The sequence below is a fragment of the Sebastes fasciatus genome, chromosome 4, assembly GCF_043250625.1.
Source record: "Sebastes fasciatus isolate fSebFas1 chromosome 4, fSebFas1.pri, whole genome shotgun sequence".
Lineage (NCBI taxonomy): Eukaryota > Metazoa > Chordata > Actinopteri > Perciformes > Sebastidae > Sebastes > Sebastes fasciatus.
In genome coordinates this window covers 15,284,814-15,310,619 of record NC_133798.1, presented here as the reverse complement: position 1 = coordinate 15,310,619, position 25,806 = coordinate 15,284,814, and the positions used below count along the sequence as shown (strand labels likewise).

Below are 25,806 nucleotides of genomic sequence, written 5' to 3'. Positions count from 1 at the left end.
GAGTCAAAGTGTTTCAACCGTCACTAACTTGAGTTTGATCTTAAAAACAAAACAGTGTTATGTGTGAAAGTTCATTCTTGAACTTGGAAGCAGTGGTTTGACAAAAAAATATTTTATCTTAAGGTCGACTTGTTCACTTTTTCTGGTGTCATGGTCTTCTTCTGGAGCTTTTTATTACAACAGTTTGTGCAGTGATTGGTTAGCTGCTTTGCTGCAAAATGAGAACAAGACTTGGTCAAAACCGAGTATATGGCTGGACAGTGTGGTTAGTCTGTGAATTTATGGTTAAGTTGTTACAAAAATAGTCAGTGGTCATGTCTATAATGTTAAATCCAGCGGTACATGTCCACCAGGTCCGGCACTAGAGGACGCGCTGCTCCACTCAACTGGCCGTTCAAGCGGTGACGTAGCCTCTCGTTGAATGCACCTGATTGGTCCCTGGTTTTCTGCTTGCCATTTCAAAGAGGAAACAACATGGCAGCCTGCTCGTAAACTTTCTGTTATTCCGTCTAAACAATCCAACAAAATCTACTTCTGAAAACATTTTAGGCGAGAAACAGGCTATGCCACTGCTGAATCGCCTTTAATTTTAGAAATAGATTGCCTAGTTTGACCGCTTGGTCCAAGTTTCGTGAGCCGGACGCTGTACGGGCTCATTTGCATAAAGGACTGTTCCCCACCTTTTAATTTAGAAAGAGCCACGGCCAATGAGGAAACCCCCAACACTCAGCCAACCAATCGTGTAACTTCATCACTCAGTCACTCACTCAGTGACAGACTTTTGCGTTTGTAGGGCTAGCCCTCTGCGGTCCAGCCAAAAACTAGAATTACTGCCTTGCAGTTGTAGCCTATGCCTCCGCCAACAAGTGAAGGTGCAGTTTACATCCATGTCTGTCCAAAATGTCATCACTTTATCATTTTATGTGATGTGAAATTGTCATAATTAGCATATGAATTCTTGAGTTATGGCCAAAAATGTGTTTTGTGACGTCACAGTGACGTCGACCGCCAAAATCAAATCAGTTGGGACGTACGGACGGCAACCCTGTCGCTGGCGTTGGGGCATAAAAATAGGACATGGCTGGCTCTAATCAACTTTAAAAACAAAATGGACAAGAAGTCAAAAGTGCTCAGAATCACCAAAATTTTAACATCTACAGTCTCATGACAAAATGAGAAAACTCACATATGCTGATGAAGACAGTAGAAAGTTTAAGCTAGTAAGTGAGTTGACCTGCAGCTAAGATTGTCAATATATAATGAGGCAATATAAAAGCTATATTAATAGTTCATTACTATGCAAAGAAATGCAACTTAAAGCTAACCGTGTTTTTTTGTTATATTTCAAATAAGAGTCAATGACAGTTGATGCTTTGACTCGTGGTTTGTGGTGTTTCAGGTGCATGTAGGGAGAGGGTCAACGCTTTTCTCAATGGAGCTCAACACTCTGGTGCTGCCTCACATCAGCCTTAAGAGCACAACACATAAACACTTGAAATGCTGCATGTGCACCTGTGTGGCCTAGTTTAAAGTCTTGTGCGAAGTTCTCCTGCTCATTGTCGGGCCCCATAGATCCTCTGATTAATTCCTCCAAGGGAGGTACTGACCTAGTGTGTGCATCTAGATGTGTGTTTGCATGTGCACCTTGTATGTACACATACACACAGTATTTGTCTTGTGTGTGTGAATGTGTGTGTGTGTATCCTGTGTGTACGGGTGCGTCCTCTGTGAAATAGTGTTGACAGGGAGCAGCAGGAAGAAGCAGAGGCCTGCTCGCTGGCCCCACCAGTTCAACAGAGGGGAAAGAAAATCAATATCCAAGGGGAAATAATAAAAAGTACCAATCGCAGAGCAAAATGGCAACGGGCAGCCAGCAGTGTTGTTTCATCACGTTTCATCATTCCTGGACCACCCAGTGACATATGAGGTTTTCATATTGTTTTCATTCAGCTGGCCAAAAGAGGGTGTTGCTCCGACTCACACAGAGAGTGTGTGATTCGTTGCACAAACACACAAGGGTACACGCACACACGCACGCACGCACACACACACACACACACACACACACACACACACACACACACACACACACACACACACAAGGGTAGTTATTTGTTTCCTTCAATTCAATCGGCTGCTCCGAAGCCTGAGGCACTATGGATATGAAGTTGTTTTGTTGGTGTGACACATACTGTAAGAGATAATGACATAATGAAACTATCTCACCATTCATGTAAAAATCAATTCAGATTTCAGATCCAATAAGATGAACAGCACGTAAACTTCCAATTAGTGGTCTCACAGTCATGTCCTCAATTTTCTAGGGAATAAAATGGAATGAAGGTGAATCGAATCAGACAGATCAGACTGTCCAGCTGTTGTCCATGTCCATTTGTTCAGTAGAGGACGGCGAGGTTCATTGCGTGCTTTCTGTCTGTTCTCTCTCTCTTTCTCTGTGTCTCACTCGTGCACACCTGGCCTCAGGCCCAAATTGGTAGAGTGGTAAACAGAGAAAAGTCGGTGGCAGAGTGGGCAGCGCAACAAGACAGATGTTAACAAGCCCGACGACACCCTGCCTTAGGGAACAAGGCAGGAAGAGACTGGGACTCCACTGTTATTTATTCATTTAACCTTTATTAAGACAAGGTAGGTTGGTCATTTAGAGCAGCACCCTCTCTACAGCTACATTGATTGTTTGAGGGCAGGACAACCTGGACATTATATGATAGTTATTAAGGTCACTGCAATTACCACATGAACCAGCAACTAGCAAGATTGAAGGAAATGACATGGAAGGTGATTTGACATTTTGCCGGAGTCATTACTTTACGTCCGTCCATACGATCGTCAATTCTCGTAAAGGCGACATCTCAGGATTGTCTGGAGCGAATTTCTTCAAATTTGGCAAAGCGTCCACTTTGAATCAAGGAAAAACTGATTATATTTTGGTGCTCAAAAGTCAAAGGTCCCTGTGATCTCACGTCTGTCCGATTCTCGGGATATCTCAGGAACGCCTTGAGCAAATTTCTTCAACTTTAGCAAAACGTCCACTTGGACTCGAGGATGAACTGATTAGAATTGATGACATTTTGGACAGACATGGATGTAAACTGCAACTTGGCTGGTTGGCGGAAGCATACAACCACGAGGCGGTAATTCTAGTTCTTATTGTAAAGAAATCCAGTGAAAAGACCAGAACAGACAATGAATGTATTCTACTAAATAGTAATGCCTGTGTAGCCAGTCTGATATAGAGCTCCATTGCTGCTCAAAAACTATTACAGACACATTAATGAGTCACATGTTTGCACTGGATTACATGTTCCTTCATCACGAAGAAGGTAGTTTATTTTGAGTCGATTCCAAACACACCATCCTGCAGCTGTTAATACTCACTAGCGCACCAAATGTGTATCAATCCACGGCTGAAAATAGCCCTCAACAAATGCACTACTGTTTGCTATAAACTACAGTGCCCAGCTGTTTTAGGAAATTAATTAGCCTTAGAAATAAAAGTTTATATTTGTGACCAAACTTTAAAAATGAACATATTCGGTAGGACTGAATGGGGTTGGGGCTGAGAGCCATAGACTAGGAAGCTGGAAAGTATTGAAAGACGGAATAATGCATTGTTGTTGCTGGTCTTTTCATGAGATTTATTGACAATAGAAAAAATAGACAACAGCAGTATCCTTCGAACATATATGTAACAAGACCTATAATGATAGTTGCAGACAGACATAAGATAAAAATGATCCAAGCTCTCAGAGTTGAACAACAGATCTTGAGAAGTGGGCTGAGGCTAGATCAGGGATAGATGAGGTAAATATTGCTTCAGGAAGGCTTGTTTGCTCTCAGAGTTATGGTTTAGTCGTTGAGAGTGGATGGAAAAAGAGAGAAAAAAGAAAGCACATCAGACAGTGAGAGAAAAAGACTGCGACAAGTGGACTCCAGTGAACCAATGAGATAAAAATCTCCCAGCTCCCAAAAAGGCTTCGGGGCTTGGAGTTGAGACTCCTGCAGAGTTTGACACACATGGATCATCTTTTGACAATATGTATTGTTGTAATCCTTCTCAAACACACCGAGTGATTGATCTCTGTAGACGAAACAGAAAGTTCACTTAAATCCACTAAATATTGAGACAACTACCATCTCTCAGCTAAGGTCAGGACACAAATAGAGTGACGGTTGTTACTGAGGAGAGTTCTCACTATTGCCAGAACAGTTAATAAGTCAGCTTTCCTTCACCCACCATTTACTCTGTAATCACTCATTTTGAGTTTGAGTGAAAGGTAGAACACAGCACAAGCACTCTCGTTGACCTGTCTTTGTGTTTCTGTTGCCAGACAGCTGTTCGGTTGTATAAATGGGGACTTCATTGAGAATGACATGTTGCTAACAAGCCAAGAATTATGTCCTGTAGTTGTGGTGCAAAAAAGGCAACGTGGCAGCTAAGAAGCCAATGTGAGGACATATTAATAACCTTTGAGTGTTTGTCTCTTTGTCTCCTTTGTTTAGGTTCAGGGGAAAGTGCACGTTTTATTCTATTCTAGTCCAAAGAAAAATACTGTACATAGCAACACTTTGTGTGATAAGCAACTAGTATCTGTCAGACATGTGTGTGTAATCTGACTCAGAGATTTTATATCTGCTGTTTTGGTAACTAACATTAATTCTGAATAATTAAAGGAATACTTAGACATTTTGGAAATACACTTATTCGCTTTCTTGCCGAGAGTTAGATGATAAGATTGATACCACTCTCATGTCTGTGCGGTAAATATGAAGCTACCTCCAGCGGCCAGTTAGCTTAGAGACTGGAAACGGCTATTCTGGTTCTGTCCAGCGGTAACAAAATCTGCCGACAAGCACCTCTAAAGCTCACTAATTAACACGTTATACATCTACAAAAACTAAAAACACATTATGGTCTTACACTGGTTTCCTGGAAACATGTTCGTTAGCTTTCCTGGCAACCAGCGGATAAGTTACGGAGTTACAGATGCTTTATCATATAAATTAAATAGGAGTAGAAGGGTCATTGAACTGTTTGCTGTGGTGATTTGACTGGTACAAAAGTAAATGGCAATTGTTGTTAGTTGTTATGGTGACAACAGGACACACGTCAGTGGAGCCATAACGTGTGTGGTTGCAGCTCTACGGGAAGAGAACGGACGCAGCTCTTGGAGTCAGCTGGCTGGCTGGTTAGCTAGGGAGCTTGTCCCCAGGCGGAGGGACCGTTTAGATCCGGCGGCACCAACCCGCCGTTCGGCTCATTTTCCATAATCAGTGCAGCACCAAAGCCTGGCGGAACCAGCCAAAGAGATAACCAGCCAGCTGTCTGCTAGCTAGCTAGATAGCTTGCTAATTCCACCATCCTTCAATGCTCCACTGCTTACAGAAAACGAGCCTCATCTGCTGATAGCAATGTGCTTTGACAAAAGTGTGTGGATGAAGCATTAAGTTGTTCAATTTAACTCATTTACATTTTCTATGTGCCTCGTTAGTTGATGCAGAAGTCAGCCTGCTACAACGGAACACATAAAAATGGCCGCCACTCTGACCATCCTGCTACGTTGGGAATGTCTGTCGTACTCCTTTATTCTATCTCTGTGTTTTATGAATGTTATGTGTAATTCGATGTGTGTGTTTCATGTTTTGGAACATTGCATTATAAACCTGATATCTGAAACACTGCTGCTATGGTTTTAATCAACAGAGACAAACATAGTTTCTAGGCTGAACTGCTCTGAGGAAATGAATGCAGTCCTTTATGTACATTTTACTAGACACACTTTTATTGGTAATTCAACTCAGTGTGTAGGACCTGATTTTGAATAATGATACATTGGTTTCTCAAGACTAGGGATACAATGTGCGAGATGACAAGAAATGACAAGAAAAAGTTCCATTTACTGAAAGGATACAAGAAAAGTTATGACAGCTTTGTTTGGGAGAGAAACAAAGTGTGAATTTGAACATTTCGCAGTAATGGAAAGTGTGCAGCGTGGAGCTATGGTTCTGCCCACTGGCAGGCGCCTGGCAGCCGAGCATCAAGGAGGGAGTCCTGACAGGCTCGCAACAGATACCTCCCCAACAGAGCACAGAAGACACAAAAGACTGCGGGTGTTTTGATGCTCTGCTGATACGGTTGCAGAACCTTTATACAACGAAAGTTGACAAGGATGCAGACAGGGAAAAAGAGACGAAAAAGCACCAAACCATAAACTACAGCATGGAAACAAGGACATAAGGCTCCTGACTGATTATGCTCTTATTTCAATTGACAACTAAACAGAGCTAAACAGTTATATGCTAGAGGATAAATGCCACTCTCCATTTCCTGTCACACTGACATGAAAACGGTGGCTTGTTTTTCATGTCATATCATGTCTTGCCTGGGGACGAAGCAACAATATTCAAAGAGAGATGAGGAGGTGGATACAGTGACGGGGTGTTTTATTTTCTATGCTGAATTATACATTAGCCAAAGTCTCCCAGACCAAACATTTCAGAAAGACAAATGAGCCCAATATCCGTGGCAATTACTGGCATGTTGTAGTCCGTGTGTTTACAGCGATGCCCTGTGCGCTCTGCAAGGGAACCAGTTAGTCACACTAACACTCACACTAGATCCAAATCAAGTCAAACTAACATGACATGAAGAACATCCTAGCACTCCTCTTAAAAGCCCATGTGTATGCTCTGCAGCCACAGACCTTGTTCAACATAATGTTTACTGGAAACAAGATAATACAGAAATAACTAGCCTGACCTGAATACAAATAGAAGAAGAAAGAAGAATTACTTTATTAATGCATGGGTAGGACGGGGAGTAAATGGTTTTGGACTAAGTCAGCACAACAGCACAAACCTGAAAAATTGCTCTAACTAATGCAAAACATCCAATGATAAAATACAACGGCTGGATGTGATCTGACACATTCAACATGACCTGAATATGCTTTCTCTATTGGGCAACCTCCGGGTCTGAAAAGTGAAGCCAATGCAGAAGTGCCGTAAACTTGCATTCTTTCTAACAGCCAGCAGGGGGCGACTCCTCTGGTTGCAAAAACAAGTCTGATTGTATAGAAGTCTATGAGAAAATGACCCTACTTCTCACTTGATTTATTACCTCAGTACACATTGTAAACATGAGTTTATGGTCTCAATCGCTAGTTTCAAGTCTTCTTCAGTACAGCATGATGTTCATGTAGTAAACTATGGTCCCATTTAGAGTCAAATAGACCATAAAGCAGGGTATGCTTTAGGGCGTGGCTACCTTGTGATTGACAGGTTGCTACTACGGTGTTATCTGGTCTGGGAGTTGTCTGTTTTCATCTCACAACTTTAACCCTTTCATAGTGCGTTTTCAGTTCATGAAAGTTAATTATAAACTTTTTTTTGCCAAAAAAAATGACTTATTCAGTGTATGGATTTAGTTAGCTCCACCTTGTCGTGTCACTTCTAGTTGCAAAAAAACAAGATGGTGATGGCCAAAATGCCGACCTCGAGGTTTAAAAATGGCAGTCCACAAACCAATGGGTGACGTCACGGTGACACGTCCACTTCTTATATACAGTCTATGGCTAACACAAGTGTGTCTGTGTGTTCTACCATTTAAACTCAAGTTGCTTGAAAACATATTAAATGAAATATGAATCCAAATCTGGAGCTACCAAACAGGGAATAAAGACCAGTTGATCTTAGGGTCATTTCTCACCAGAAATACCGCATACTGAGAAACGGCTACATGCTCAAGACTATCAAAATGTAAAACCACTTAACAATTACAGCAAACATGCAGTGTCTCTGGCACAGAGAGGCACTCGGTAAGACAGGATAAAAGATAATGTAAGCACAGGAAAGTTAACATGACAAGGACACAATGAGTGTGGGCGACGGGACACTACGTAGTTTCCTTTTTAATGTTAAAGCAGTATGTCATGTGTGGGATGGCGCTCTTTGGGAAGTGTCTGATCAAATCTGCATGATGACAAGAGAAAGCGTTGGCATGACAGAGAAAAAGAGAGATATGAACATCAGCTCTACTAACAACTTTAAATCCCTTCCTAGTGTTTGCCCAGTGTTTTTTATGAATGGGAATAATAGTTAGTTATATGATGAGATCTCCCCATTGCAAATTCATGTCCACATCTTGAACTTTTCATCACCCTCGTAATGAGGGAGAGCCTGGATGATCACCCTACAATCATTACAGTCGTACTGACTGGCATTGATGTTGCTCTCTAGGGGATAGGAGGACAAAGGACATGGCAGTAAATGCCATATCCACTCATATTCGTGACACCTAAGAATGGAGGTGCCAAAAGACAAGGGCAAATTGAAATGTCATCTCACAAAAAAAAACAAAAAACTGACATGGCCATATGGTGGCCTGGCAAAACCAAGTCTCCAGGAAGTGCGCCAGGCTTTGAAGCAAATTTTACAAAGTAGCCAAACAGTGGATGTACAAATTCTGTGTCCGTCATGTGATGCCATTGGACTTTTTCCCATAGACTTAAATTGGACATGAAATTAATAATTACACCAATCAACTTCCCACTTGATTAGCTCTTATCTAAATCATTAGGTCCTCAAAGTTGTAAAATGCACTAATAGCTGAATCCAGAGTTATTTTCGTTCCTCCGTTCATGTGAATGAGACCGAAACTGAGGCTGGACCGTGGGCTGGGAGGCGAAGTTAAAGAAAACGCTACTGCGTCTGCTCCATGGGCCCAATGGATGCAGAAGATCCCCGGAAGATCCGGGTAATTTAATACTCGGAAGTCAAGATATTTTTGCTTCATTCGCCACTGAGCAACTTTCATATGCATGAACGGGGCTCGGCCTCCAACTCTGTATCCAGTATTCCTTATACATGTACATCCATCAGCAAAAGGTGAGAACCACGTAAATTGCTAGAAAAGACCACCAAACACACACCTTCATCTTAATCTGGGATCTTAAAATGTGTGTCAAAATGAAAATAAAAGTAATTTAGGGGAGGAGCAAAGCGAATGTGTGCATGGTAATGATAAGAAGCAAATTAAACGAGATAAAAATGACCGTAAGAAAAACTTTAAAGTGGAAAAAAAAGTATTTGAAAAGGTAAAGGAGAACGCAGTGAAAACCATAAAGTGAACTGAGGCAAGAAATATGACTCCATATGTCTGCTGAACTTCAGTCAACCCCAAAAGGTGTTGAAGTGGTAAAGAAACTGCGAGAAAGCTTAATTATTACCAAAGTAAAACGACACACACAATATACTTTAACAGCTGGCTCCAGGTCGCACGGGCCACCACTGAATTATACTGAGGAGGGAAAGCGTGAGGCAGATGTTGAGAGGCCTGTATGTGCACCCATGAGTCTGTGGGGGTTGGGGTAGACGTGTGTGTGTGTGTGTGTGTGTGTGTGTGTGTGTGTGTGTGTGTGTGTGTGTGTGTGTATGTGTGCATACATGGGTGTGTGTATTAATCGGCCGGCAGTTTTAGACTTGGTCTGGCAGGAGTGATAAAAAGAAGGCCATTAAAATCCTGCATTTAAATCCAACACCCATGCCTCTCCATAAAGTTGCCATTACTAATTAAGGCGTGACTTTCTTCCTCTTCTTTCTCCCACTCCATCCTCCTCTCAATCACACCGTTTAATGGCCAACACTTTCCGTCATTCTGTCACATGGCTACGCAAGAGACGTTTTCCATTAGGCCAGTGGAAAGGTCCTGTGTGTCACTGACAAAGATCCAGATGGCATTTAAGAAACTCACTACGTCTTCTTTCATCTCGTGTAATCCATGTTCAAAACAGTCATCACTCCGAAGAGAGTTTATTTGAAGTTAATTGAAGAAAAACACTGGAATAGAGCGTAGAAGTGGAAAGGTTCAGTCAGAGTGCAGGTTTAGTAACGTGCCCACTCATCCTAATAACTCAACAATCTCCTCATTCGTTGGTCTGCTGTTCATACATACACAAGCAGTTGTTTCCATCCCCTTGGGAAAGGCACGGTGTATTCCTAACCTGTCTCTTCCTGTCTCTAATGCGTTCATGTTCCGCCTTCCTGCAGCCATTCTCCATAATTCCTTCACAAGATGGAAAAGAAAGGGGCCAACGCAGAGAGAACAAGGCCTCTCTTTCTTATTTTCTCGCCAAAAGGTAACTTCCAGACCGCGCTTGTGTACTATCTGATATTTACACCCTCTTCTTTCTTTATAACAAGCGCTGCTAAACAAATGCTTTCCCAGAGGAACAGTCCACCTTTGACCACGCAATCACAGCTTGGCACAGAACACAGGAGAAAGAGCTGTGAATCCACGCTATCTGCTCTTTAACAAATGAGTGCCTGGGTTTCTGCGGATTTATGTGAGCCCTGGGCTTATGCTGTTGTGGGCCGGTCACGGTAAATCTGCTATTTTTTTTGTCAAGGTGTGAAATGTATTCCGCTGTTAAATCACACACAGGGGCCTCACTAAGACAGCGCAGCGTACACACACACATGCACACATTTCCGCGCACTATCTTGATTTGCTGCATGACTTTTATACGCTTCATTAAATTGTTTCTACAAGTACAAACCCACTTTGATGGCCTCGTGAGTCGTTGGCTGAGTGGGGGATGAGGGAGAGAGACAGACAGAGAGATGGATTTCCACATGACCTTGATTCACTGGGAGACATAATCACATCAACACTTTTCTGGATGATTTGAATGAGAAATAGCGCGAGGTAGAGGGAACAGAAATACTTCATATCAAGGCCTCCAGTGCACACTTGGTACAATATATCATTCTGCACACTCCTGCTCCATTTCTTTCCTTCTCCTGTCAGTTCTCCCTTTTTTGATATCGTTCGGTCTTTGTTCTTAGATCAAGCCAATGAGCTCTGATTAAGAGACTGAAACCTTTCATTTCAAAGCCGTAAATCTTAATTGCTAATGCAAAAGACTGTATTTTTTAGCAGTTTCCCCCTTTTCTTCCTATTTTGGCATGGCCAATTCCCCATCTGATGGTCAACACTTCCACTGTCCACCTGGGGAAGCTGTATTCAGCTATCTGTCTCCTCTAATACATATGAAGTCAAAACAGGAATAGCCATGCATTAAAACAATGCAGGTCTGTCTTTTGGGTATATTCCTATATCCTAGATACTGTAGCAGTGAGAATTTAAAATATGCTCCGGGAAGTCAGGTTTAAATAATGTATCCATTTTTAATCCATTTTAAAGTTGCTCTAATCAACATTTTTATATTGACAGTGTAAAAACAGACTACTGTAGATGCAATGTGATAGGGGTCAGTCGTAGCGACAAAGCTACTCAAAATTATCGGCAACTCTGCAGTTCCCCTCAGTTTTACGGAGCGCTTTATTGTCTTTCTGCTCATAGTTTTGGTTTGATGGCCTCCAACTTTAATGTTTTGGCTCACTTTCTCTACTCTCTTCAAACCTGTTTTCAGCCATAGAAAGCTGCCCTTTTTTAGTGAGGAAGCTCTGATAAACCCACTGTACCCACACTACCTGCTCAACACCAAACAGCAGGCAGACAAAGTTAGAGACAAGCTGGTGAACATAGTGGAGCATTTAGCAGCTAAAGAGACAGATGTTTCCTTCAGGAGTTGGTGGAAATCAAAACAGAGCTGCAAGGAGAGTGAATGTTGGACAGAAACATGACTCAAAATGAATGCTGATGTTGCTCCCTGTCTTCTGGATGTGTAAATAGGTTGTTTGCTAACGCTTTTCGCCATATGAACTTTAGAAGGTAATAATGTGTCAACGCTGTGTTTAAAGGCGGTTGGGTTGCCCCTAAGCGGCCACAAAAAGAATTATAAATAAATAAATATATGCAGGTTTAATAGTTATTCCAACGACAATCATTTTATTGCCCGTCTCTATGAATGTGAGATAAACATTAGAATTACACTGTTCACATTACAATAAGCGTTGTAATGCTACAAGGAACGTGTGCTTGTATTTGCCAGATGACACACTGTGCTGTGGCAAACATTGAGCCAGATTCAGTGATTTTGCCAGAGCATTCTGTATATTTATTTTTCAGAGATCTCTGTTTTAAGACACCGACTGTGCCAATGCATGAAACGAATGAATGAGGCGCGTGTCTTTTTGGTCTGAACACGGCCTAACCAACACGTTCTCACTCGTCAAACACAGCAGCTCAGTCAGTAGCGCTACGCTTCAAATGATGACTCCTCTAGGATCAGTTTCGGGTGTGTCAGGGACGGCGTGTCAGTTTCTGCTCGTTCCTTAAATACAGTCTCTTTTCAAAATAAACTTCTAACGTATGTTTACTTCGCCTTTAGGTTTTTACTTATGCAGCAAAATTACTTGGTTAGGCTTAGGAATAGTTTTTGGTTGGGGTTCAAATAAGTATTTTTGTTGCGTAAAATAACTACACTTGTTACGTTATTGGCGTTAGTGAAGTACAGAAGTTATGTAACAAAACTACGGTAAAATAAGTCAACGTTGACTTGGTTTCGCACGGGCCACGAACAGCAGTCTCCCCGGTGAAAGTGATGTGTTTGTTTGACCCATCCAACATCCCCTCCCACGAGCCCTGAGCGGATTTTCACGCTCTGTATATGACACTGGTTGCTCTGACCGTCTAATAATGACGCGGTTGGGTTTGCATTGGAGTTAGTTGAAAGCCTGGTGTGTCCCAGACAGACGCTAAAGGTTGCCTTGGTATCAGACGCCAAGGGGCACTGACCAAGCGGCGGTATTTGACGAGTTGGGAGTGAGACCGGGTTGGCCTAACACACCATCTAGGACCCCACCCTCCCCACTGGCACCAGATTAACCAGTAGTATTCACCAGTCCAGCAACAAGTACACAATAACAGCAACATAATGCCTTTATTGAATTGTAGCCCATCTCACCAACTCAGTCTGGGGAGTTTGTTGTATAAAGAGACTCTCCAAATAAAGTTAATTTGTTTGCCACTGGGACGTGGCTGTCACAGGGTGTGATTTATTAGTCACACTTGCACATCATCAGCAGAATATTCATAACACACCCACATCAACGACCCACAACATCCCACAGCAACAGTATGGTACTTGGGAGACCTGCCACTGACAGTCATACAGCCTGTGTGAAAACACTGACATAGGTAGTTACCAGCTGACTGTGCCAATTCACCATCATCAAGCTAGACTGGAGGCCCAAGTGTCAGTATGGCATGGTTGTAAAGTAGATGCATGCCTCCCTCTCTTTCTCTCTCGAACACACACACACTCACACACACACACACACACACACACAGTTCTCCGCCTACATCTCATCGGGTTCACGTGTGATCTTCTTGGCACCACAGAGCTATCAGAGTTCAGCATGGTCCTCCTCACATCACCCTGTCAACTCTCTTAAAACTGGCATCCAGAAGCGGCCGCTCTGAGCTGAACAACACTGAACAGACTGAATGTTTGAGACGCGAGAGAGACACAGAAAAGAGCACAGCAGGGCTGGAAACTGTGGCCAAGGTTAAGGAGTGGTGAAGTGACGCATGGCTTGTGGAAACATGGTGGAAAAAAGAAAACTTAAATATGACAGGACTGTTGAGTATATAAATACCCAGGAAGAAACTAACAAAAAATAATAGACGGGTTTATAGGTAGAGGAAAGTAGCCAGGGGCACTAAGACAGAGTTTGCAGGGGGGGGATAAAGATAGACTGAAAAGAAAGTAGAAAATCATTAACCTTCAGGGTGCAGAAATGACACTGAAGTTTAGTGAAAGAAGAGAGCAACTCCAGCGGTCCTGCTGCTGCTCTGTTGATGATGATGGTCACCATGATGGTGATAACCCGGGGCATGTCAAGAGATTCATTGCACACACACACACACACACACCAGTGTTTTTTTCCCATCTGCCCTCCCACTCAAAGTACAGGCACACACGAGGCGTGTGGGCTCTCGTTTGAAACTTCATCTCGAAATTAAGCCCCACTCATCTCTGAGCTTTGCCTGAGGTGCAGAACACCACTACTGAGAGAGAAATGGTGCAGTGGAGAGTCGAGAGCGAATGGGGAGGGAAAACAGAAAGTTAGAGAAGAAGAACAAGAAGTACAGAACAAAGATGCAGAGAGAGGAAAAACCAATGAGAAGCGCAGTGGGAGAGTAAGACGGAGGAGGAGAATGATGACAGATGGGGGAATAGAAAATAGTTGCTCAAAACCCTTTGGTAGGGAGAGCCAGTGCGACGACAAGGAGGGCATTCATTGCATGCAGTTTTGATCATGGAAAAGGAGGAAAAATGCAAAGTAATGTACAGCAACAGAGGGAGATCTTTCTACTTCAAACGCTTCCTTTCATTCGGCACCAGCTCCGCCACCACTCTGACTCTGTTGTCCTGCCAAAGTTTTAAGCTTTCCAAAAACAGGTGAAAGCATTTTTATATATTAAAGGGATAGTTTGGGTGTTTTAAAGTGGGGTTGTATGAGGTTCTTATCCATAGTCAACATATTACTTACAGTAGATGACGGTCAGCATGCCCCCAGCTTGGAGAAGCAGACAGGAGTTACCGCACAGAACCAAAGCAATGTACTTATGTGGATGGGGCCGACAGCAAAACGTATTTTAGCTGGAACTGAAGCCGTTATCTATGCTCTCACCAAAGCAACCAGACTCCTTTGAAAAAAACAACAATTTGTTTGCCTCGCAGAACACGGGCGTTACTGGTCTACCGCTGCCTCGATCAGTTAGTTTGTTTGTGCTATTGTTATACTAGTTTTGTTTGGATTCACCAAAGTCGCCCAGTAGCACAAACGATCTTACAGATCGAGGCATCGTACCAGCTACCCTTGTGTTCTGCGGGGTAAAATTACAGTTTTTTTCAATGGAGTCTGGTGGCTTCGGCTAGAGCATAGATGGATACAACAGCTTCAGTTCCCCGTTGGAAAGGGCTGTCTGACTGCAAGGTAAAGTGGTGAAAATATTCTAAATATAGCGTACACTTAAACTGATTCTTTCTTTTAGGTGGCTAAAATACATTTTGCTGCCAGCCCCGTCCACAGCAGTACATTGCTTTGGTTCCGTGCGGTAACTCCTGTCTGCCTCTCCAAGTTGGGGGCGTACCGCACTGTAGGTAATACACTGACTATGGATAAGTAGCTCATACAACCCCACTTCAAAAAACACCCAAACTATCCCTTTAAGAGTCAGCTAGAATGAAATGACTATGAGGGAAAAGACATGTAGACAGAGAGGCAGAGTAGAGGAAGTGAGTTCACATGATCGGACGGGTCCACTTACCCCAACCTCCACGTGATCCGAGCCCTTGTCATCCTGCTTGTGGAGGATCTCAAAGTAGTATCGTCTGGACGAGATTAGGCTGAGGGAAGAGAGAGCTATTGTTAGACATTTGACGCCGAAGAAAAAAAAAATAGAATCTATCTTCTATAATAAGCCTCTGCAACTCCTTCCACCATAGGATCTTTCTCAGCGACCCACGCTCATGAACACATACTGTCTACCAGAAATACAACTGTGAGCAACTCTGGGTCACCAAAAACTAAAGGTATAATAGGGTTTAATGAGACTGCAGTGAAGTAAGGTAAACAGTTTGACTTTAAAGGCACATAATAGTCATAAAAACATATGTCATCTGGACCTGGGGATAGACAGGTTAATCAGCCTAGAATATAAATCTGCGCCACAGGCAAGATGGCAAAAGAGACGGCGGTGAGCCGGGATATTATCAGCCTCGGGTCCTGAATAAAACACTCCCTCTGAGACAGTGAGGAAGAAAATCGATGCTTCACATAAATCAACATTTTACACTTTACACAGGCTCCAGTATTTCTCTGGGTCTCCTGCTTAGGCTGAGTAAAGATCTGATTTGAAGTTTTACTGCGCATGTTTTTCCCTGCACTGATGAAACACACACACACACACACACACACACACACACACACACACACACACACACACACACACACACAAACACCAAGCGACAATTTTCTTATCAAAAACACATCTTGGATAATAGGCCAGCATCTGCTGCTGAATGAGAGAAACCCGAGCGCTGCTCCACACATCATTAGCTCTGAAAACACACACATACATAGTTCAATACACACACACACACACACACACTGTTTGGCAGTGCATAACATCCCATTTTTGCATGTATGCATATACAGTACATGTCTACAGTGTATACATGTACTGCTTGTTAAAGCATGTGTCTTAAATGCATAACAAAGCTATTTTTTTAAGGATAAGTTGCACTGCATCTTGGAAAATCTAATTCCTACAAACAAGATCATGTTGATTCTGTTTGCCGCATTCGGGTAGTTTGTGAAACATTTGCTTTACTCTGAACTTTGGAGTTATTTGGCTACTCCATGTTCATGTGCTCTGGTTCAATAAAATATGCTCTTTTTTACTGTTAATTTTCTGTCTTTGTTTCTGTTTCCTTTTCTCTCTCTCTCTCTGTGGCGGCCTCCTTTCGCTCTCCTGCCTCCTTCTTTGTTGCATGATGTTATCTTTGTTCTAGAGAGTAATGTGCATGTTTAGAAGTAAAAAATAATTTGATCTTTTAGTCTGTACAATGGCAAAAGTGAGAGATGCCTACAGAACAAGTTTCCAGGGCACAAGGTGACATTTTAAAGTTGCTCGTTTTGTCCAACCAACAGCGCAAAACCATAGATTGTGTATATAAAGATGGACGGCATGACAGCTCCCCAAAAGTGAAGCAAAAACCTCTTGAATGCCCCCTGGTGGCCAGCTTCAGTATAGGTCATAAATCCTGCCACCTCGCTACCGTTAGCAATTGGGACATGGGCTAAACTAAAAAGTCAAAGTAATCCTTATATCAAATTTTTCCCAGAGATGGTTTCTGTCATTTTAGGTAGCTCTTATCACGCTGATGTATGTTCAAGTGTTCATTTTTCTGATAAGTTTGATTTTAATTAGTTATTTGATGCTATAAAAAGGGGTGTGACGTCATGATTGGCAGCTGTGCGTCTCTCTCGCTGACAAGCTTGCAGCCGTGCTCGGGTCGTGATTGATTCGGGCGGGTGTGCGTGGGCGGGACCTTGATACCGCAGCTCCAGCCCCCCGATCACTACTGCGCAGACTCTGGCTCCAAATGACGTCAGCTCCCGTATCCGGGATATTTTGGCTTCACTTTTGTACAGTGGGAGGAAGCGGAGACGCGTTGTCCATCTTTATATACAGTCTGTGCAAAACCCAAAGAGACGAGCAGAAAAAGTCAGAGCCAGCGGAGGTTTTTAGCATTTCGGCTTGATAAATGACGCACTGATTGCTTCAGCACTAACAGACATAAAGTAAATACCTGGTCTCCCACGATAAAGGCTAATTACAGTTATAGTGTAGACTTATTTGGCAGTGTGTGTGTGTTACTGTTGCTGATGTGGTTGACCGAGTTGAAAGGGAAGGACAAAGGCTGATGGGGGGGACGGTCACGCGTTGCTCCGTGCACAAACGCCGCCGCATCATCCGGCTGCCCAGCGTTCTGTAACCGATAAATCATTGCAGGTGCAGGAGAGCATTGACAGTGCGCTAAGGTCACTCTCTCATGAATAGGGAACATCTCTCTGTGCAGCTGCTGAAACGGCACTCAGCGTACTTAGGTGCCGCTTTCAGCTCCTGGCACCCTGCGTGCCCTTTCCCATATATGATTCAAACATAATGCCGTACCAGACTTTGAGCTGAGCCACACTTTAAAAAAAAAAGAAAATATGTTATTTTGCATTCACCTCAGACAAAACGCAGTCAAAAGAATCATTAGATTAGATTGGATCATATGAAACTTTAATGAATGTAATGAATGTGTGGGGAAATTGAGTAATCAGAATCATCTCAAGCGGAGAATTGAGGGCAGGATTGTATCTATAGTGAAATATACAGTAATGTATCACATGGAAATGTTATTGTCAGACACAACCGGTTTGCAAAAAGAGGCATTTGTTGGAGAATTGAATCTCATCGTCCCAATTCTAGCAAATTAAATTTTCTCTTTTAACATCCTGAACTCAAACTGGTATTTAGTGGCGGACTTAGTTTATTGAGTTCCTGTCCCTGTAGATGGGTTTTAGGGATATTGGTACATTTCCTGACCCTTCATTAGATTGTCTATTTCAGCCCATAATCTGACTCCATCTGGGGGATAATCTAATGTCAGAGCTGAGAGGACGCAGTCTGCCGCCACAGTGTTTCAGAGTCAGGCTGATACACAACCACAGACAAATAAATAACAATCAAACAGATAAACACAGAGAAAATGCATCCTGAACATAATATCTTTCTTCTTATAGCCCGTTGCCACTCTCAGAAACTAAAAAATACACACAGCACACTCAAAGAGCCTGAACTTCAGCAGTGATGGATTGGCAGCTGAGGCAATACAAACCTATTTACCTGTTGTCAGAGATGCCAGATAAGACAAACGCCCATTCACACAGAAAACACACACACACACACACACACACACACACACACACACACACACACACACACACACACACACACACCGGAGATAGCAGGCCTATAAACAGTAGCGGAGCAAGATGGAGACAAACAAAAGGATCATATCGCATCATATCATAGCTTAGCGGCGGAGCGACAATGCCCCTCCATTCTGTGTTCATACCTTTTATACAGCAGAACATAAAGTCCTATTCACACACGTATCTGTCTTTTGTTTAGCTACTTCCTTTATATTTTCTCTTTGTGATATCAAGTTATTTTGTATGCCAATTCAGTAGATATTTCATTTTTGGTTCCTGTAATTTAACTCCTCTGTGGAGGTGAGATATTTGTTGATTCATTGTCTGCAGTTGTCCGCTGAAAATTATTTCCTTTTTTAAGCTTTGCGGGATTTCTTATTGTCATGTGTCTCTTTTCAATTTGTTGTGAAGAAGAAGAAAGATATTCCTTGGGAAAATGAAAGATGGAGATGAATCACGAGGGTCCAAATAAAAAGAGACAAATGAGAAAGATGTGAAATAAATAAATAACTGAAATACGTTTTCAAAACCTCTACTCTGTCCAAAAGTTTTATATCAAACTGAACGACTGGAGATAAAGGATAGAGGTGTTGCACAAGTCTATTTGTGTGTGTCTGTGTGTGTGTGTGTGTGCGTGCAATGGTCACACCAGTCTTCCTGTGATGGATGACGAGGCGGGCTCCGCTTGAAAGAGATGAAGAGACAGAGAGACGGGCGGAAAGAAAGATAAAGGAGGAGCGATAAATAGCAAATGAACAGCAGAAACAGAGAAGGAATTATAACTGCTTTCTGTATCTTAAAGAAGGGAAAAAAAATACATTACAGTGAATATCACTGAGACTTGATTTCATACGCCACGCCAGAAGAGAAAAAAACCCCCCATAAAGGAGCAAGTGAAGGGCAAACGAGAGATGGGAGAGGAAAGAATAGCTATTAGCGTGTGACTCAGAGGATGAGTAGAGGACACAAAACAAGAGTCTAATTGCCTGACTAATTGGAGTCTTTGTTTCCAGTTTCCCTTCATTGGGCTGAACGGATCGAGGCAGACAAAGGAGCTCGACTGGGCTGGATAACACAAGACGGGGACTGTTGGAGCTAAACAATATTCAGAGAGTATCATCCGAAGTATGAAATATTTATTTGGCAGGAACATATAGAGAGGGCTTTTCGTTCCTGCTGAGAGACAAACTCTTTTCACGAGCATTTCAAAGAAAGCTGTTGTACTGAAAGAAATATACAAAAGCCCTGGTGCACAACATCCTGGAGACCGACACACAGATTGAACACACACACACACACCTTCAGTATTACTAACCTGGTTTGCAGTGAGCAGAGCTGAAGTGGAAATGGAGATACTTTGTGCCCTTGGTAGATACCAGTCCTCTTTCTCTTACTTTCTCCTACATCTCGTCTATCTGTCCGCCAGCTACAGCAATTTCCTGATTCTACTTTTTCCAGTATCTCCTCTCTTTTTCCAACTCAATTTCTCATTAATGCTATCTGACTGTCACCCTGTCCCTCTCTCTCTCTCCTACGATTCCTCCCTCTCCAATACCCACAGGTGGCCTTTAAATAAAAGACAGCGCTGGGCGAGTGCTCTTCTCTCAACTACATTAATGATACCAGTGTTTAGAGCTGCCCCAAGGAGACGCACAAACTTCACTTTTCTCCCCTCGCGCTCTTCTCCCCTCTTCACTCTATTTCTCATGCATTCCTCTAATCCATCAGAGAGCTATCACGCTGCTCTTCCCCTGCAGCCTCAATAAATCCTCTTTCTTCCATCCCCTCCCTTCGCTTCGTACCCCCTCTGCTCTCCTTCATCCTCCCGTCTCTTTCCACCGCTCTTCTCCTGTATCTTGTCCGTTTGCTTCTCTCCCAACGCCTCTCCTCTCCCCTATCTGCCGCGTCCAATTCCCCCATTTGTAATTATCTAATAAAGCGTTACAGCATTACTATCTTCAATGCTTTTTTTTCTTCTCTACGCCTCCACTTCACCCCTTTCTCACTTTCATTTTGTATTAACACTCCTTCTCCTCCTGCTACTGGCCTGAATGCGTGGATATGTGAAGAAATAATAATAATAAAAAAAATGTTGTATCTCACAATGCCTTGCTCTCCTGGGGTTTGTGTATTTGTGCCACACTGAGAAGCATATGCTGTCTTCATCACAGAGAAGTGCAAATACAATTATTATGTTACATCAAGGTCAAATAATACTACATGCACAAGCTACTGAGGATTTATCTACAGGAGAAATGTAAGAGGTACACAGTACACTAGCAAGTGGGGAGGATTAAGGGACAAGGCTAGCAACACTGTCGACAAATCCCATTAAAAGACCAAAACCAACAATGAATTTATCCAACTAGTATTAAGTATGTACTAAAGTATTGTCTGCATATGCAAAGCCTGATAAAGCCTACTCTTCTGTGCCATAGAGCTCCAATGTTGTCCAAAAACACATCAATGAGCCACATCAACACGTTCTCATCCCAACTTGTCACATAGTGACGCTTTGTCAGACCCCTCGGCATCACTTTTCGGTCGCAGTAAACACGTGCTTAATGTTGTGAATTAAACAAAAACACTTGTTTAGGATTAGGCAACAATACCACTTAGTTAAGTTTAGGAAAAAACAACATAATTGGGCTTAAAATGACTATGTTTGTACAGTAAAAATGTGACTTGATGTTGTGAACACCGGACATGAACAAACAGCTAATTGTAATGTGAAAGTGAAACTTTTAAGGGAAATTTCCGCACTTTTAATGTCGATGTCCAGTCAGTGTTGATGGCAAATGTAGTCCATTGAAGCAAAACATTCCTCAGTGCATGCTATAGTGGCTAAGAAAGCTGAGTTCTCCTCAGCAGCACTGCCGTGAGAGCTGTGCAGGCAGTGTCTACATGTACCACGATGCATTGCACGCAAGCTTCTGCGAGCAAACCCCCAGTACCGTCTCACGTGCGACGTTTCAAACGTGTCTCTGTGTAAAGATTTGACACTCCACAAACATATCTATTAGGGCTGTCAAAGTTAAGGCAAATTTGTTTTGACGCCACTAATTTCTTTAACGTATTAACGCAATCGATCTTTCAGAGGTCGTAGCGGGTGCAGTTGTAAAGCTAGAGTGAAGATACTGGCAACAGACGAAACTAAAAAAACTATGAATCCACTGGTACCAACCATATCAGAGTAGCTTGTCACGAAAGAGGCTAAATAACGCTCCAAACTTGCGCTAAAGTTTGGCGAGGAAAAACTGGCATGGTCATTTTCAAAGGAGTCCTTGACCTCTGACCTCAAGATATGTGAATGAAAATGGGTTCTATGGGTACCCACAAGTCTCCCTTTTACAGACATGCCCACTTCATCATAATCACATGCAGTTTGGGGCAAGTCATAGTCAAGTTAGCACACTGACACACTGACAGCTGTTGTTGCCTGTTGGGCTGCAGTTTGCCATGTTATGATTTGAGAATATTATTTTTATGCTAAATGCAGTACCTGTGAGGGTTTCTGGACTATATTTTTGATTGTTTTGTGTTGTGAATTGATTTCCAATTATAAATATATACATACATTTGCATAAGCAATCATATTTGCCCACTCCCATGTTGATAAGAGTAATAAATACTGGACACATCTCCCTTCAAGTTATATTTTGTATATTTAATATCTACATGAAACATTACCTAATCATCCAAACTGGTAACCTGTTTTGGCATTGCATATATTGTATATGTTTTAATTGAACCTTGCTGTTATCTACTTTTGTTATAATTTGCACCTACTGCTATGTTTATTTATTCTTTTTTGCAGTTGTATTTGCACTCTTCCAAATATGTATGGCATCTGCTGAATAGCAATTTCCCTAGGGATGGAATAAAATGCAATGCATATCACTTCTGAAGTAAAATGTGAATGACCTCTGCATACACCAGCAGGTATGATTCTGCACACATCTGACACAGGTGTACCTGCTGCGTCTCATACCGGCGTTAAAGGGTGCCTTGTGCGGCGGTATCAAACACTGACGGCTGTGAAAAAGTGTCGGTATTTGACGAGAAGGGGCTGGCCACAGTGTTGCTCTGGTTGGAATGTTCCTTCATTACGATAAACATGGGAACTGTAGTTTATTTCAAGCCAATCCAACACACAGTACACAGTGGTGCCATAAATACTCACTAGTGTAAATACACCATTTACTCCTATTTGAGCTCAAAACCACAGTTTCCAGCTGTTTAATGAAATCACAGGGCCTTTAAAAAAAGAAAGATATGTTTGCGACCAACTTTCTTTTTTTTAAAGATTTATGTCCTCAGTAGTAATAAGTGTTTGTAGCCCCAAGCATATTCATTGTTTACAGCTGCCTAAAACCGCCATACTCGAAGGCAGGGTGAAAGGACGAAATAATCGTTTAAATATGGGGATAACGGCGCTACACGTTTGGACAGTCTTTGCTGGGAGGCATTCATTGAGTTGCACTCAGTTGCACACGCTGACAGTGACAGAAATAGCTGTGCGATGAAAAATGAGAGCTTGAGAGTGAAGTTCAAACCCTGCTTACTTCTTCACCTACGCACACCTGGCCAATCATAAACTGGGAGTGAATGTTTGATTCAGAAAGTTACAGAAATTGCCGGATGTGTCCAAGACGTGTCTGCATGTCTTCCTAACCATTGATCTCTTCTTTATGACATCCCGATACATCCTTGATATTCACTAAGTCACTTTCCAAACAGCTTACATATCCGTTCCATAGCTGCTCAGAATCTAATTCCTGTGTTTCCTCAGGCTGAGCTGACCCTCCGTCATCATTACTGTCTCTAATCACGTTAGGCCAGAAGCAGCCCTGTGCTACCGTTTGGTGGTACTCGTGCATTACTGCCAATCAGATGTCCGCTGCCGCAGTCTTTCACAGCTCGAGAGATGTGCATCAACACCCCAAAGACATTCTGATTAAACATAAGCCACGAACACACATGAACACACAGAGAATCGCACACACTCAAACATAGATTTGTGCCTCAGCGGGATCCCATCGCTCATAGAAAACAGATGGCGGCGTGAAGGCCTGAGGGAAGAAAGTGGGACAGAGAAGTCATTGCAGCTCGCTGGCAAACAGCTTCATTCTAATTCAACCGCAAAAGTGTATCAACCAATTACCTTGAGCGGAGAGATGTTGGCATTAAGGTTGGTATTCACGCTCAAACACAATCAGGGATGTGTGTGCACAAAGACAGAAACATGCCGACATTCAAGTGAATATATACATATATATGAGCAGGTGCAACGTTCAGCTCGTCTCCACGCTCAATCAGTATTCCTACGATGAGCACCAGTACTATACTTTCCTCTCTTTAAATGCTTGAGTCTCCACGCCAGCTAATAGCCAGCAGTGCTTAAGTGATTCAATTATAGATACTGAGAGATCTCATAGTGAAATAACTGGTCATTCTCCACCAGGTTTCCCTCATTGTTGTTGCGAAAAGGCACAGTTAACTTTCGCCTTCCAACTATTATCGGCCTTTTGGAGGTTTTTGTTAAGTCATGCGGATAGAAAACAAATGGGAGCGTTTGCAGTAAGTTAAAAGCATAAGAACGAAAGGGAAAGAAAGATGAGAAGAAAGAAAGGCCTAAAGACAGTAAGAAGGCACACACAAACAGAAAACACACATCAACGCCCACGTGTCTGAGGAGGATTGGGCGTAAATGTCATTTCCAGCAGTTTGTGAAGTGAAAGCTGCTCCTTCAAAATGCCAGCTGTGGCAGCCCAGATAACCTCGGAGTCCTCTCCTGCCTTCCCTCCTCGCCACGCCGCTGTCAAATGTCAGCAACAGCCTTTTTTAATTTCAATCATTACACCTGAAGGTGAAAATCTTGACAGACTATGTTGCTCTCATGTTTGGAAGCTCATCTACAGAAGCACATGCAGGCGAATGCAAACACACAGAAATCGGTTAATTGACTTTCGTTTTTTTTTGCCTTATGGCATTTTTTGAACTCTGACCTTATTCTTCGCCGTGCTGACGAGATTCAGCCAGCGCTCATTAATCTCCGATATCTTTCAAACAATATTCCTTCTAATCTTCAACTTTCTGTCAATCACATCCCAGTCTGAGCCGCTCAAAAGATTCTGAGGTACTTGACGTCAAGCGGCACGGCGTCAGATTTAGCTCAGTATGCAGTGTGCTCAGCACAGTTCAGTTTATAGAATTTTAGCAAATGTCAATCTCCCCGGTGTTGTCTATAGAGCCCCGAGGCTCCCGTAGCTGTGTCAGAGAGCGGAGGTAGTGTTGACAGGGTTATCTGGGTTCCTCATCGGACTACTTCACTGTCACTCATCAAGCTGTTGTGACAGCAGCTATCAGGCACTGCCAAACTATCACTTCACAGGTACGAGCAGAGGCGGAGACAAAGAGTTAGACAGACACAGAGACACTTTCAACTTGACACAGGTATTATTTTAAAAGTCAGGTTGTAGGTGCCATCAAAAAAAAGTAGCATTTTGGTATTTCTTACTTTGATTCAGTCTAGTTTGAGTGTTTACCTGCCGTGACAGCGATGCTGGTATCGTTCTCACCTTGTGAGTGTCATCAGGGCAAAATGTGGTCATGAAGAGGTTTTAGGTACTTTGCCAGGTGATTAGATGTCTGTCTGTCTGTGGCAGATTTCGTCATCATGATATCGTCACAACCGTATAAGATGCAGTCACGAAACTGCACAGGTGTGTAGTTGAGATCAAAATGAAGGCCAAGTTTGAAGATGGGTGTGGTCCCAGCAAGGGCGCCTGAAGAAGGATAGGAAGTGGGGTAGGGGCCATTCGCCATTTGCAAGTTATATTTAAGACTTTGTTTGATGCCACGGATTCTGAGTGGCATTAAACTTAAAAAATATATAAAAAATACATTTAAAAAAAGTCAACTTAGGCCCGGCAGACTGCCGTGCTAGCAATGTTTGCTCTGAGCATCCCAGTCAGAAACAAAACATGAGTGTTGTTAGTTCCACTATCTGGATCCGTGTGATATTAATGCAAGAGGCATTTGGTAAATTATTGGAAAAAAATAGATGTTACTGATATTTTTTTTAGATTTTACAATGCAATATCAGAAAAAAAAAGATTAAAAAAATCCTACTTCCCATGTCTTTGCATTTTTAAGACATTTGAAAGACTGATTTAAGCCATTTTAATAACAATTAAGGCCTTATTATTAGATAAATGAAGTCAATTCAATTCAATACCTTTCAAGGCTTTTTAAGGATCTGCGGGGACCCTGCATACCCCCCCCCCCTTTCTAGTTTAAGGCTTTATTTTGAAAGTACAGAAT

At 42.5% G+C, this 25,806-nt stretch overlaps 1 protein-coding gene across 1 annotated transcript in view; it reads right to left on the bottom strand.

Annotated features, from left to right (window-relative positions):
* Positions 1-25,806, bottom strand: part of LOC141765925 (N-acetyl-beta-glucosaminyl-glycoprotein 4-beta-N-acetylgalactosaminyltransferase 1-like) — a 163,703-nt gene that overhangs the window by 13,712 nt on the left and 124,185 nt on the right. The window contains exon 8 of the mRNA XM_074632235.1: positions 15,260-15,338. Within this exon, the coding sequence (XP_074488336.1) occupies positions 15,260-15,338 (79 nt within the window). The remainder of the gene's footprint in view (positions 1-15,259; positions 15,339-25,806) is intronic.